At 38.1% G+C, this 13,692-nt stretch overlaps 1 protein-coding gene across 1 annotated transcript in view; it reads left to right on the forward strand.

The window, feature by feature from the left end:
* Positions 1 to 11,901, forward strand: part of TMEM242 (transmembrane protein 242) — a gene marked incomplete at its 5' end in the record, with an annotated part of 18,618 nt that extends 6,717 nt beyond the window's left edge. The window contains one exon of the mRNA XM_005420113.3: positions 10,704 to 11,901. Coding sequence (XP_005420170.3) covers positions 10,704 to 10,802 — 99 coding nt within the window. The remainder of the gene's footprint in view (positions 1 to 10,703) is intronic.
* Between the last annotated feature and the right edge of the window lie 1,791 nt (positions 11,902 to 13,692).

Here is a 13,692-nt window from a genome sequence, read left to right on the forward strand (position 1 = left end):
TGCGCCGAGGGCCCGGCTCATCCCTGATCCCGGGATTGCGGCTGTGTCCCGCAGCCAGCCGGGCTTTAGGCAAGCCGTGCCGCACTGTCCGGCCGTGCTGCCCCCAGCAGAGCGGCCTGACTGGCCATCGCTGCCAAAATGCCTCTCATGGTGGGATACATGTTTCCTGTGAGCGTGAATTATTGATGAGACAGTGAGTCATTGACGGAATATGTATTATCCTGAGCTTTGTGGCTGTTTAAATTATCTTCTCATCACTTCCAAAGACAGAGATGAAACGACAAAGCAAAGTGGAGTGATATTTCCTTGATAAGTTGTAATTAATCTATGTTAGCGGCATGATTGCTCAGCAGTTTGTGTTGTGGAAGGAAACTGAAACCACAGTTCAGGATGCCTCATCCTCACACCTTCTGAGACAGCCTGTGTTTGCCCTAGAAGCTGTTTGTTGTTCCTTCCAGGCACTGAGGTGATGCACCAGATTTGGTGATTCTAGATTTTTATTTAATCTTTGTGGTTCATTAGTTCTTAAAACAGTGCTGTGACAATGCCTGCTTCCAGCTCTTAAATGGCTTTATTGTTAAAGGTGGTTCCCTATAGCTTTACAGTCCGCTGCTTTTATGTCAGCATCAAAACCCAGGGGTGAGAGTGGCTGATCTTTATGTCTCAGGTTAGGTTGCTAACGTTCTCTGATTGCAGTGACCACTGTTGTAATGTGGTGACAGGCTGATAAATAGTAAATGCTACTAAATTCCACTCAACTCTTATTCTGAAATGAAGAAATGATGGTTCAATGAGGACTTAGTTTGATAATGATTTAAGTTATATTTTTCAGTAGCATAAAAGAAATCTTTCTTAGATTTCTTAGAACCTAGGAGATGGTGCTTATATACTTTTATATTGTAATTCTTCCAGAAAATAGTCAGGTGTCAGTGATAATCAGACTTTTTAAACTTGCTTCCTGCAATCGCTCGGGAAAATATTTAAATTTGTACCACCTTTGATTACCTCTGAGCACAGAAACTCTTTCTGTATTAGTGAGTATTATTGACCAGCAGCGCTAGGGCAGTGAAACATCAGCAGGCTGAGGACCTGATATCTACAACTATTCCGGGAATTTTCAAACTTCGGACTGGCACTGGCCTTGCCCCATGGCTTGAATGCCTGTTGGCATTTGGACTGTGTTATGTGCACTGCTAGAATGCTTCTTCAGATTTGTGTCACCCTGAGGAACTGCTGGTCATGCATTTTGAGACTGTGCAGTAGTTACAGAGACTCATGTCCAGGGAGCATGGACAACTGGGAGATTGGCTTCCAAAGAGCACTCCTGATTTGAATCTGGGACTCATCCCTGCAGCCTTCCTCTCTGAGGCACCTTACCATGTGGAAAGACACGTGCCACGTTAAACACAAGCTAGAAATAAGTCTGGCTTGAAATAAAATGGCACCGTTATTTTCAACAAGTTTATTTGCTATTTAATAACTTCTACATTGTAGTATTATCTTCCATGGCATTACCTTGCTGGTTTTGAGCTTGCAATGTCCAAACCATATGGGTGACCGCTCCTGGTACAGTGGGATGGCTGTTTGCTGATGCAAAACACAGAAGTATTGAAAGAAATTTTGTAGAAAAGGTTGGGTTTGGCCAATTTATCATTTCCGGTTTATTTTAAAATTGCATAGTAGTTGAAACATCTTATTTCAACATTCTGCATATAAGCTGTTAAATGAAATTTAAAATTTTCAGTTAAAGAATACATGACATTTTACTCAGTAAAAATTTTTAAAAGTAAAATATTCAAAATATCTTAAACCCGCTGTTGTTACAGTTGAACTAAACAAGTATTTTCATTGAAGTTTCCAAAAATTAAACTTTTTAAATTTTGTTTACCTATTCTGCTAGTGTTATGATCCACCACATCTTTTTATTACTAGGAAAAATTTTAGTGTCATAGAATCACAGAATAACTAGGGTTGGAAGGGGCCACTGGGGATCCTGTAGTCCAATCCCTCTGCCAAGGCAGGGTCACCTACAGCAGGTGACAATTTTCTAGACCTTTTCTAGAACTTCTTAGAAGTTAACTTTGGAGTTGTAAACCTTTCTTTTAAATTAAACTCACAGCTATAGAGTACTTGGGGGATACTAAAACATACCTACTAATGTCTGATGTTCTTGTTTCTTTATTTTTTTTAAGCAATCAGCAATTATGAACCTTCTTTTAAAAGCAGAACAATGCCCTCAGCCTTTGTAGATTGAAGTGTACAACAATTACTAAACAAGATAAATCATGCTTTGAAAGCCCTCTTGTTCTTTATGTCCTCAGTAAATTAGGTTTCATTTCCTCAAAAATAAAAGCATTCTCTGTCCCATAGGAAAAGGGCTGGGATGATTCATATGTAGGTTTGTGAGATTCTGATTGTTGCTGTTCTGTGGAAAGCTGGAAAAATAGTTAGAAGAATTGCTTAGCAATTTGTGACTAATATAAAATATTAGTTTATCACTTTTATGGTGTCTCCTAATGAAATATCCTGTTTTTCATTGATCTTAACCTTTAAAATATTAAGAGTCTAAAACAATTGCATGGCCATAAAGAGACATCTAAAACAATTAAAAGCAATACAGAGAATATGTGCTTGTTATGGCTTTGATGGTAAGAACATTTCCTAAGTGAACTGCTTTTCTCCATAAAAAATCTAACCTCTGAATCACCATTTTAAGTATAAAAATAACGTCCTCCTGCTTATGTTGAGAGATATTTGTTATAATTTTGTGAAAGTTTAGTCATAGGCACAGTATAAATACAAAGTAGTATTGTCTTTAAGGATGGATTAATGTAAAACAGAAGATGAGAGCATGGAGACATAGTCTTCATATATGGCATCTGTAAATTGTACTAAGATTTATAAATCCCCGTGTAGGCATATTGCAGTGACTGAAATTTTTACTCTATTTCATAAATGAGTAAATGTTGCTATAAAACCACCATATCTCCTAAAATAAGTAGAGTCATCCTAGAGTAATTTCTAAATACTTTGTTATTAGTTTTTAATTATTTTTGTATTTAGTCCTCACGAAAGTATTATTTATGAAATTTCTATTCTTTATCATGCTTGTATGTGATAGCATAATAGAAACTTACCTTTTTCTTGATATTTCATGATCATGTATTTCTATATAAATCAAATCTGCCCAATTTTGTTAATGCTCTTTTATTTCCTCAATGCTAATTTAAACTTAAGCTCTTAGAAAGACGATGGAGTACTAGTACAAGTTAGCACTTCCTCCTTCTGTTTGCATTTTTCTCTGCTGCTTATATTGCCTGGTTGGTTTGGAGAGGACTGGCCTCCACACATACGTACTGCTAGTACTTTATTCAAGAAGGAAAAAAAATTAAAGCAGTGAACTTCACTGTTTACTTGGTAAGGCAGAATGCTTATTCAAGGATTAAGATCATAATTTTTGTACTGGAAAGCTGCTACAGTCTGCTTTATGAATAGGGCCAGCTGTAAGAGAGTATTTCAGAAATGGAAAGGCTGTGACTGCAGCTGGCTTGAGGAGTTTCACTGTTGTGTCCTGGGAGAGACTCACAGCTGTGGGCTGCCACCAGCCCTTTGGGAAGCCTGTGCTCTGAAATGCCTCTGTGCCACCCTACGTGGGTGAGTGGGTTGGTCTCTGTCTTGGCCTCATGTAGCTGCAAACTGAGCATGTACAGGTAGAATCTGAATCCAGGCTTCTCTGACAGCTGTGAGTTACTCGTGCTACATCTTGCTCCATGGCATCATCCCGTGTGTTAAGCGTGCTCATGGCCATGGCTGTGGGCTGAGAGCCCTGCTTGCCTGGGGGCATCTGGCTGTCCCTGCCTGCCTCTGTGTGTCACACTGCCTCTGACAGCTTCCTGCAGGGAATTCAGCCCCCATCAAGGGGATGAAGCTGAAGCCTCACTGAAGAGTTTTGGGTTTTTGCTGGCCCTTTCCCCTGCCTTGAATCTCACTTGTGGATGGTATATAATTATAATTATATTGTAGTTATAATATAATGCCTGGACATACCAAGGAAAAAAAAATTACTCAGGTTGCTCAGCAGACAATCAATATTTTTGAATTTAATTCTGAAGTCCAGATTACAACACAGAAGAGTTTATAGGGTTGGGGCACTCATCCTGAGATTTTGAGTCCATTAACCATCTAGCTTTATAAATTTGAATATTTAACTACTTTAAATTAAAAAATTATTTCAAGACTAATTTTTCAAATTGCCCAGGGTGGCTAAGGGGCAATGACTAATAGCACCATAATAGACTAATCATGTAGATGTCCTTTCCAGGCACCCAGATTTGAAAGTAAGGTTCTGCAGAAGTAAATGGCACATTCTTCAGTTACAGGCACACTCAGTTTTTCTGCCTGGCACAAAAGCCTTTACTTTAAGATACTATATACTACAAAAATTTAAGTCCATCACATTTATTTCAGAAATATCAACACGGGAATGTATAAAAGTGAAAAGAACACTCCTGTATTTCTGAACCTAAGGAAATTCCTTCTTTTTTTTCCAGAATCCAGTTTACAAAATTGCTGTCTCTGTGAATAAAAAAAAATGGACATAGTTAGCTAACCATGTCCTTTATTTTTTATTCTTAAATTCAAAATAATCTAGCCTTAACGCAGAACAGTTTTACTTTCTTTCGACTTTTTTACTGGAGCAGCATCTTCTTCCCACTTTGGGATATCTAAGTCATATTTGCACAGAAATGAAACCAAAGTGAAGCTAGTAGAACATGTTTGTGACATAGATCAGCTCTCTTCCCATTTATGAATGAGCAACGTGTCTTCTGCACTCATGGAAAAGTAACGTGAGGAAAGTATTTCATGTGTTTTATCTCCTCATGTGACCCAATAATTGGAAAAGAGGCAGCCTGACCCCTGTGACTTGACGGTTCTCTGTAGTTCACCAGTAATTCAAGACAGAATATGGAGTAGCTGTGGGAGGCTACTACACACTTAAAATTGCCTGGGAACTGTGGCAGCTTCGCTCTAAACAATGATGGTCCTCTCCCCCTCTCCCTGTAAAGTTCACTTAGGTTATTTCCATGTTGGTTTTCTTTTAAATAGCACAGGACATGTTTTACCCACTTACACAGGATTTATAGAGATAAATTTGTGGGAAAATGTGTTGACGTGTTTAATTTGGGCACTGTGAATAGCCCTCTGATTTCAGAGAAGGTGCTCAGCACTGCACAAGGTTAGGCACGTGTGTAAGGCTCCATGAGATGGGGCCAGTATGAGCTCCTGACTTCTCTGGATGGTTTAACACAATTCTGCTGCTGCTTTGCTCTGTGTAAGCCCAAAATGCTGGAATTAGCAAATAGGTGCTGAACAGGGTACCATGAGAGTCCATAGAAAATATTAGGTTGTTTACTGCCAGGATTGACACTCTCAGGGCCATTTTCATAGACTTGTCGTTCTGCATGATCCAGACATTCATGATGCCTTTTCCAGCAAAGTGCAAGATGTAAGAATGTGAACCAGAGCTCTGTTTTCCATGTTATTCCAGAGCTGGCACAGTGACTCTCAGTGAGTGCCCCATTTTACACTGAGAGAAGGACAATCACCTTGAGCCAGCAAGCTGGCTGCTCTGCTCCTCCAGTCCTGCAAGGGCTCAGCACTTGTCATTTTCTACAAATAACTTGCTATTTCTGTCTGTGGCCCTTGGTAATCATTTGCTAACAAGGGCAACCGCAGTCATTTTAAGATTTGGGAAAAGGTGGCAAGAGCAATCCTCACTGATGCTTTTAAATCCAGGGCAGCCTGCCTCATCTTCATGCCTTGTGAAATGGATGGTGGCTGAGGAGAGCTGAGGGCATGAACATGCTGCATTCTGCTGCCACTTGATATTCCAGTTCAGGGCATCTAACCTCATTTCACTTGGAAGCTAATGTAAGCACTTCTTACTGATACGAGTACTAAAATAGGAAACTAATAATTCCTGGAATCTGTGTTGGCCTATTATGAATGTCAGACATTAAAGAGAACATTTCTTCCTAAAACTTTCATTCTAGGAATCAAATAGACTCTTTTAGCCCCTCTTCCATTCATTTTAATATGAACGGCCATCTAAGTGCTCTCAGTAATAGTGCTATCCCAATTTTTGTGTGACATTCTGTCAACGATGTACATTAAAAAGAGATTATTAAATGGAAGATGCTTTTAGGTCCCCATATTTTTGCCATCTGAGGCAGGATCATTAGGTTAAGATAAGAAAATAACAGTGATCTGTAGCTATTACAGATTATTTAATGCAGTAAGGTAGATGATACCCTTTTAGAAAGAAGCCTGACAGAGGTAGAACAGTTACTGTAATTTATTTGGCGAGAAAAAACAGCGTAAAGCTCTGTAATATCTGTGACAAAAAAATAAAATTCACTTGAGTGAAATTCACTTCGGAGAGTCGCCTGAAGGAATGGAGCATGCTGGAATGTTAAGAAATGTGTTACAAATTGTTCATGTACCAGTAGGTTCAGGAGCAGCAGTTGAGAGTGGCCTATGGTACTGAGGGCAGCAGGTAGAGGTAAAATACATTCAGCTTTTAGTGCTCGGTTTACTGCACTATTAATTGAAGACATTATCACAGTTGAACTGAGTACCCCAGTGCCAGTGTGGCTGACAATAATAAAGAGGCAACCATTGCAGTGAGTTATGCAAAACATTCCAGTGCTTAGTATGTAGCATATTAGCTCTTGTAATTAAATTAAAGCCTTTTGATTTGACACCACTGACGTGAGTGTTGTGGAATCTGGAGGAAGTACAGGAGGAGATTTCCAGGAAGGGAGGAGAGAGAAGAGACCTCTTGTGTTGCACATCTGCTGAAAAGAAAAGGCCGGACAAGACAGAGATTCCTGATTGCAGCATTTTCCTCATCAAGAAGTGTGTTTGTCCCAGGAGTTAAAGCAAGTAAAGACAAGGTCTCAATTCTCACACCTCAAGTGTTCAGTATTAATAGAACATAAAGCTGATTAATCATCTTCACAAGAAGCTCACCACACTGCCAGAGGACTGGGCACTGGTAAGCCCAGTTTGCTGAAGGATTAACTTGAATGTTTAGTGGACAAATTGTACTTTCAGTGCAAGGATACTTTGAAGTTGCAGTGGGCCTAGTATGACAGTGTCAACTAAATGCAAACAAGAACAGCCTAGTTCTTGTGAGGTACTCTGGAGGCCAAATTTAGTCCTAATTATAAAAATATATTAAATGGAGTTTGATCAGTCAAGGCCCAGAAGACTGAATTCCATGACTCTGACTGAAAGAGTCAGAATCATTTAGACTGGAAAAGACCTCTAAGATGATAAAGTTTGTCCATTAAGAAGTTACAGCCTAATAGGGGTATTAGAATGGTGTGTAAGCAGGCACACATAGTCAGTGGGAGAGAAGGGACAGGAACTTAAGGATGTCATTTTCATGGTTATATATGTGGGTATCTACCAGTTCTGTGACATCAGAGAATAGTTCTCTTTAAAAGCTTTCTCCATGGTTTAAGATAAGTGAGTTTTAGAGGAATGCTGAGTTCAGGGAAGACAGTGACTGGGATTTGGAAGTGCGTTTGGGAGAGCACCAAGCACAAGTGTGGATATGAAGGAAGAAACGCAGAAGCCGATATTATTGGTGGAAGAGGAAGGAAAGGGGAAGGTACCTTAGAGGTCCAGATCAAAGCCCTAATGAAACATTGGACTGCACTTTCTGACTGGGATGAGAGGGGGGAAATAGGAGTCTGTGACTGGTACTAATTGAGTTACTTAATATCTTACTAATGAGAACTCAAAAACTGTTGTAGTAGGTGCAGTATCTTTTAAGGGCTATAGAAATGAAAACTTCTAGTAGGAGTTAGTAGCTGTGACGTTTGTACCAGGCAGAAATTGGCCCCGTTTTAGACCTACTGTGAAGTCAGGTATTAATGAGGCCCACACCAGTCACTGCAGATAATGTCCTTCCTAAAGAGCTGGCAGCCTCAAGTGTTACCCTGAGAATACAATGCACAGTAGTGATCAGCTTGGCATTGTGATTTATTGAAATAGATCAATGTCCAGGAATCACAAAGGAAGAAAACCTGTGGAAAAACATAAACATGGTCCAAGTTGTGAATTGCAATGAAAAACTATTTTTGTGCAGAGCGGGCTTGTGGAAAAGGGCAGGTGGGAGAGGAAGTGGCAAATGAGACACCGAGTCTGGCATCACTTTCAAAGTGGTTTTACAAATAAGCATCAAAGTCTGAGAAGACAAGGCTGAGGAGATTTCTCAGGGAGTCTTAAAAGCAAAAGAAAGACATTGAATATTTCAGATCTGATCCATATGTTAAGGAAAAATTGCTTTTCCAGGAAATTAGTTGCTTTTACCTGCAGAACATAAATTAATGTTCTGAGGGGACAGAAATCTATCTAATATTCTTAAATCTGCACTGCTAGCAGTGTTTCAGTACTGTCTAAATAAATACCTTTTTTTTCTTTCAGAACCAAGTTGTAGTGTGTTATTTCCCAGACAAGACTGCTTTTTGCATTCAAGAGTTAGAGTTTGGCATGTTAATAATTATGAGGTGGTTGTCAGAGTGGAATCACTGTGGGTTTCTGAGGTGTCTTCTAGAGCTTATGACTGCATCATTTAAATTTATCACTAAGAGAAATTTAAGTCTGAGTTTAGAAGCAGCCAGAAAATCCACATTGCACCAGATCATTGGCTGGTGCTGAATGTTTTATATTTGGTTATATCAACAGAGTTACAGCATTATACATCAGTTTAGTATTTGACCATTCCTGTGTTCCAAACACCCAGATAATACTTAGAGTGAGATGAAAGAGTAGAAGAGTTGAATCACTCTTTTGGAAGCAAAAAATGTTAAGTAAATTGAATGTTTTCCACCCATCAGCAAGCTGGGATAACTTAATTACAGAGGACTGGAAAAAACAGCTAAGCCAGAGCTCCTAAAACATTTCCTACTATAAACACTTGTATTGAATTGGCAGCAATTGTTTAATGTGATTTGGGCTGTTCCTCTACGTCAGCTCTGATACTGGTGTTTATTATTCTTGGAAACATTACCTGTCTATGAGAGCTTCTCAGTTTTAAATGAGAAGCAAAAATGTTAGTTTAGGAGTAGTTGTGGGTGATGGCCAAGATTTTTAAAAACCAAGAAGGAATAATTAACCAAAACAACTATCTGATCAGAATGAAATATAAAACAGAGAGCGAATTAGCTTCACTTAGGAACAAAATCAGGAAAAAGCAAAAAGGATAATTTGGCACTGAATTTTCCTCCTACTTTATATAACATATATTTTTATTTGATTAGCAGTACCCAGGCATTATTACACAAAAACTAGGGTTCTAAAATGCTTTCATCCATCGTCATTAGCTACTGTCTTACTAAAGGACTGGTAATTTATTTGTGAATGGTTTCATTTTTTATATCAGCTGTATCTTAAATAATTGTATTCCAGTAGCATGTCTGCAAAGAAGTACCAATTCCTTGTCAGAATTATTCACACACAGAAAGACTTGCAGAGAAAACAACCCAGAGGTATTTGTATAAATACTGATGACCTATAACACACAAAATGTAGGCATATGAGAGTAGGTGCCTGTGTGGCTGTTTGGAATATCTAGATTTCCTGGAACCTCTCTGTGGGACATAGTGCCTGAGACTGCATTTGCTCTTCAAGAGGTCATTGCATCCAATGCTTGAATACCACATTTTGTCTTCTCTGTGTGAATGTCATAGATTCTGTCATAAAGCTTCCTAAAAATAGCAGTCCAAAACTTCCCCTTGTACATCCTGCTGTTTGTGTAACAGGATTTTCACTGTCCTGGTTTTCCATGTCTATCTTTTAAAATATATTATATATAAAAATACATGTAAAAGTCCTGGAAGAAAGAAGCTCACTTAGTTTACATATTCTGATAGAAGTGATTTTTATTTAAATGAATGTTTGTTTCTGGCATTCCAGGACTATTGAATCACATTTTGGTGATAAAGTTCTTAGCATAAATATAAATTATAAATATCATATATCTGTCTTTATCTATATATGTATAATATGGAAATACTTCCTCTTCCACAGCATTTCAACAGCAGTGAAAGAAAAGCTTTGTCCCATATATTGTTATGAATCTTGTTTTCTTTCCTGCTGTTCTATACAGTTGGATGAGACTGTTTTGTCACCTTTATCCACATGGTGGGATAAACCTAAGCTGTCAGAGCTGAACAGCATTTTTCTTTAGCCCTTGTTTTAAAATCCTTGAACAGACTACTGGACCTTTTATCCATTACAAGTGTAGAAAAAGGCACTGCAGTCAAAATAGGGGCACATTCCATGGAGGTGATTTTCCTCCAAACAAAAATATTTTAAGTGTGTCTGTATGTGTGTGTATAATAATTCGTGTAACAGCAGTGGATCATTCAGGCAAGCACTCCAAATGAGGCACCCCAGTGTGGTGCATTAGAAGGGGTGATTGTTGTGGGTCCCTTAATGCTTTTTTTCACTTTGTTAATTGAACTAACGTAATCGGGGGGAAAGTCCTAGTTTTCTATTATTTTAAAAGCTTTTTACTTATTTTTTACCTCACACACATTGTTTTGTGGGTTAAGCCTGGGGCTCATGGTGCTACTTTATTTGTTCCTTAGTAACTGTTAACTGATTTTATTTTTAAATCTCTTTTATAGATGAAAGAATTCCGAAGTAAGATGCAGTCAATCTTTCCAGCAATTCCTAAAAATAATGAGTCCAGTGTTGAATGGGAAGACTTACTTAAATCCAAGTGAAGGACTCAGAGCCATTTGGAGATGTCTCTTCCAGCAAGAACGGGAGTGGAAGTAGCAGAAATGTCCCCTCTGGGAACCACAAGAAGACTCAGACTGAGCAAGTTACTGACTGAGTGCACTGAACCTGGGAATGCCAGCTGACATCCAGGAGGAAGGGATTTCAAACCAAACCAAACCAATTTATACTGTACTTTTCAGAATGTTTGGTATAGTTGATTCATGAGGAAATGAACCCTCCAAGATAAGTTGGATTCATCTGGAAAAAAGACTTTTTCAAAGACTTAGCGAATAAACTAATCTTGATTAGTAAATATATTATTATAATCCCAGTAAACTCCTGTTCCATCCTGCGTTTCAAGAAGAATTTTATGAAGTTTCTCTAGGAAACATGAACACTATTTTCAGTGACTTGTCCTATTAGGAATATAACCATCAAGTCAATCATAACAGATCTCTTGCTGAGCCTGAGGGTAAAGCATATAGTACATTCTTCAAAAATAAAGGACATATTTGAATTTGCAACAGAGAAAGTATCTAAATCATTTTTATATGTCTGAAGAGTAGGTTTAAAACCCAATACGCAAGTCATGACCTGTGAGCTCATCTGCAGAACATCAGAAGAGATCTCCACAAAGTTCACTGTTTTCTCAATATTAACTTTTTAAAATTGGATCCCACAATAACGAATCTGATTGTGTATATAAAAGTCTCTACTATATTTGTATATCAATTGAAATAGTAAGTGAAAAAGGTATAAAACAGTGAGGCACCCAGTCAGTCCTACGCAAATGTTTTCGGCCAAGTGTATGGGCAGGACTAATTTTGTGTGTCCCAGTCATTTCTGTGGCTCTTCTACCAGGAGAAGCAATGTGACATTTTCCACACTGCAGCAACTTCATGAAGCGTGGGTGTAAACGAGAAAAGTAATGTCTTACTCAAGTGTTGTATTTGCAGAACTGAAGATATGTAAAACTGCAGAAATAAAAAAAAGTGCTATCAATGAACTGTCCTTTGTTGCTCAGTTACCAGATTTTCTTATTAATTGCATGAAGTCCAGTTAGTCAGTTGTCAGATTTAATAAAGTCCTTTTAAAACTTGTCTTTTGTGATTTAAGTCTTTATATTCCAAGGAAAGAATATAAAAAAGCTTTAAATGTCAGATGAATAATAGAGAACTATAGCTTTCCGGTGAAACATGACACTAAAATAATACCTTTAAAACAATTAAAGTGTAGTAGTTGATGTCTTTTCCAGAGCTTGATGCTTGTAATTCAATATTAAATATATTGTGGTGAATACTGCCATCATACACACATGAAAAATGGTACTATTTTTATATTTTTGTTAGTTTCCTGTGAGTGGTGATCCCTGTTTTGCCTACATTTAAGCATATTAGTGCTGACTTACCAAGTTTAACAAGCAGCTGTGTCATTATAGCTGGTCAGATATTGAAGTGGACTAAATAAATGCAAATCGCATGATGTCCTTAGGATTACCTTTAGTTTCTAAGGTGGGATTTGGGTCATCTTTATCTGGGTTAAATAGCTCACCTAAATCAGTCATTCAAGGTGCCTTACATGTTTGGTGGAGAAGTGGCTTGCTCTGTACTGAAGTGAATGGCTGTCCCTGGAATTGTACAAAGCATGGGCTCTGTCCTGCCTGCTGGCTGCCTCTGGAGAGAGATGTTCTACCCTTGCTTACCCGCATCAGCACAGTGACTCCATGTGGACACAGTTCAGGAGAAACTCAGAAGGAAAATGAGTGGTCTTCTAGACTATAGAGCTCTGAGGGTTAGGCAGGTGTGAGTCTTGGCACAAGAGAACTGTCCCTTCTGGAAATGGTTAGCCATTGGATTAGTGTAACTGTATTATTAAAAAAAAATTCCATATGACAGATCAGATGAATTAAATCTGGGAGTACCCAGTAACAAGGACACACCAGATGATGTTCTTCAAAAAATGCTAACAGTGAAATACACAGACAAATCTTTAATACAGAATCACACTTACAGGGGAAGTACACAGGGATGACATAAATCCATGTTGACGTATAAGGCTGAACATGAAACATGTTTCAAAGAGAGAGGAATTCATAGCTCATTGTATTCCAAACTTTATTCTGTGCTTTTGGCTGGAAATGGATTTTCTCTAGATAAGGGTTTGTGTAGAAGAGTACACGCATAAATCAAGTCTCTTGACATGAAAAACACAGGAGATCTTGGATATTTGTTACTGCACTGTGCAGCTCTCTTCACTCAGTGAACATTCTGCTAGTTTTGTGATGGGTCATTTTTTCTTTCTGTGAAACTAATTGTCAAAAGAGTTACTGGAAACCACAACAAAAGGTTGAACAAATGAAGGCAAAAGTACTTAGTGTACCAATAGCTGCTAGATACCATAGTGTATGTAGTTATTGAAACTGAGCAAATAAAATTAGGGAAAAACAATAATAGACAGAAAATAGACATTAAAAATAAACCAAAACCTAACAATTTTCAAAAGTTAAATACTAGAAGTTGATACTGGTGCAAAAAATGTTAGCGGGTCAGTGACCCCCTAATTGCTTTCTTTTATTTGAAAATGGCTTACTCTCCTTCTCTTTTGAGGAAGTGTAAGAACTAAACAGAAGTTTATTTTCATCATCAACTTTTCCTGTGCAAAAAGTTACACTGAAGTAAGATGGTGTTTGTAACACTGATACTCAGAGTGGATAATGTAGAATAGCCACAGTGAATTCAAATTGTTTCAAGTTACTCTTTAGCTGGTCTCTATTTCATTTCCACTGATTTTTCTCAACTTTCTGGTCACATTTAGTTATAGGAATAATTTATGGTATGTATGTTCTTAAAATTAGCCTGTAGGCTAATGCTTAATAATCCATGAGCTTCCTCC

Source organism: Geospiza fortis, unplaced genomic scaffold (assembly GCF_000277835.1).
Source record: "Geospiza fortis unplaced genomic scaffold, GeoFor_1.0 scaffold162, whole genome shotgun sequence".
Lineage (NCBI taxonomy): Eukaryota > Metazoa > Chordata > Aves > Passeriformes > Thraupidae > Geospiza > Geospiza fortis.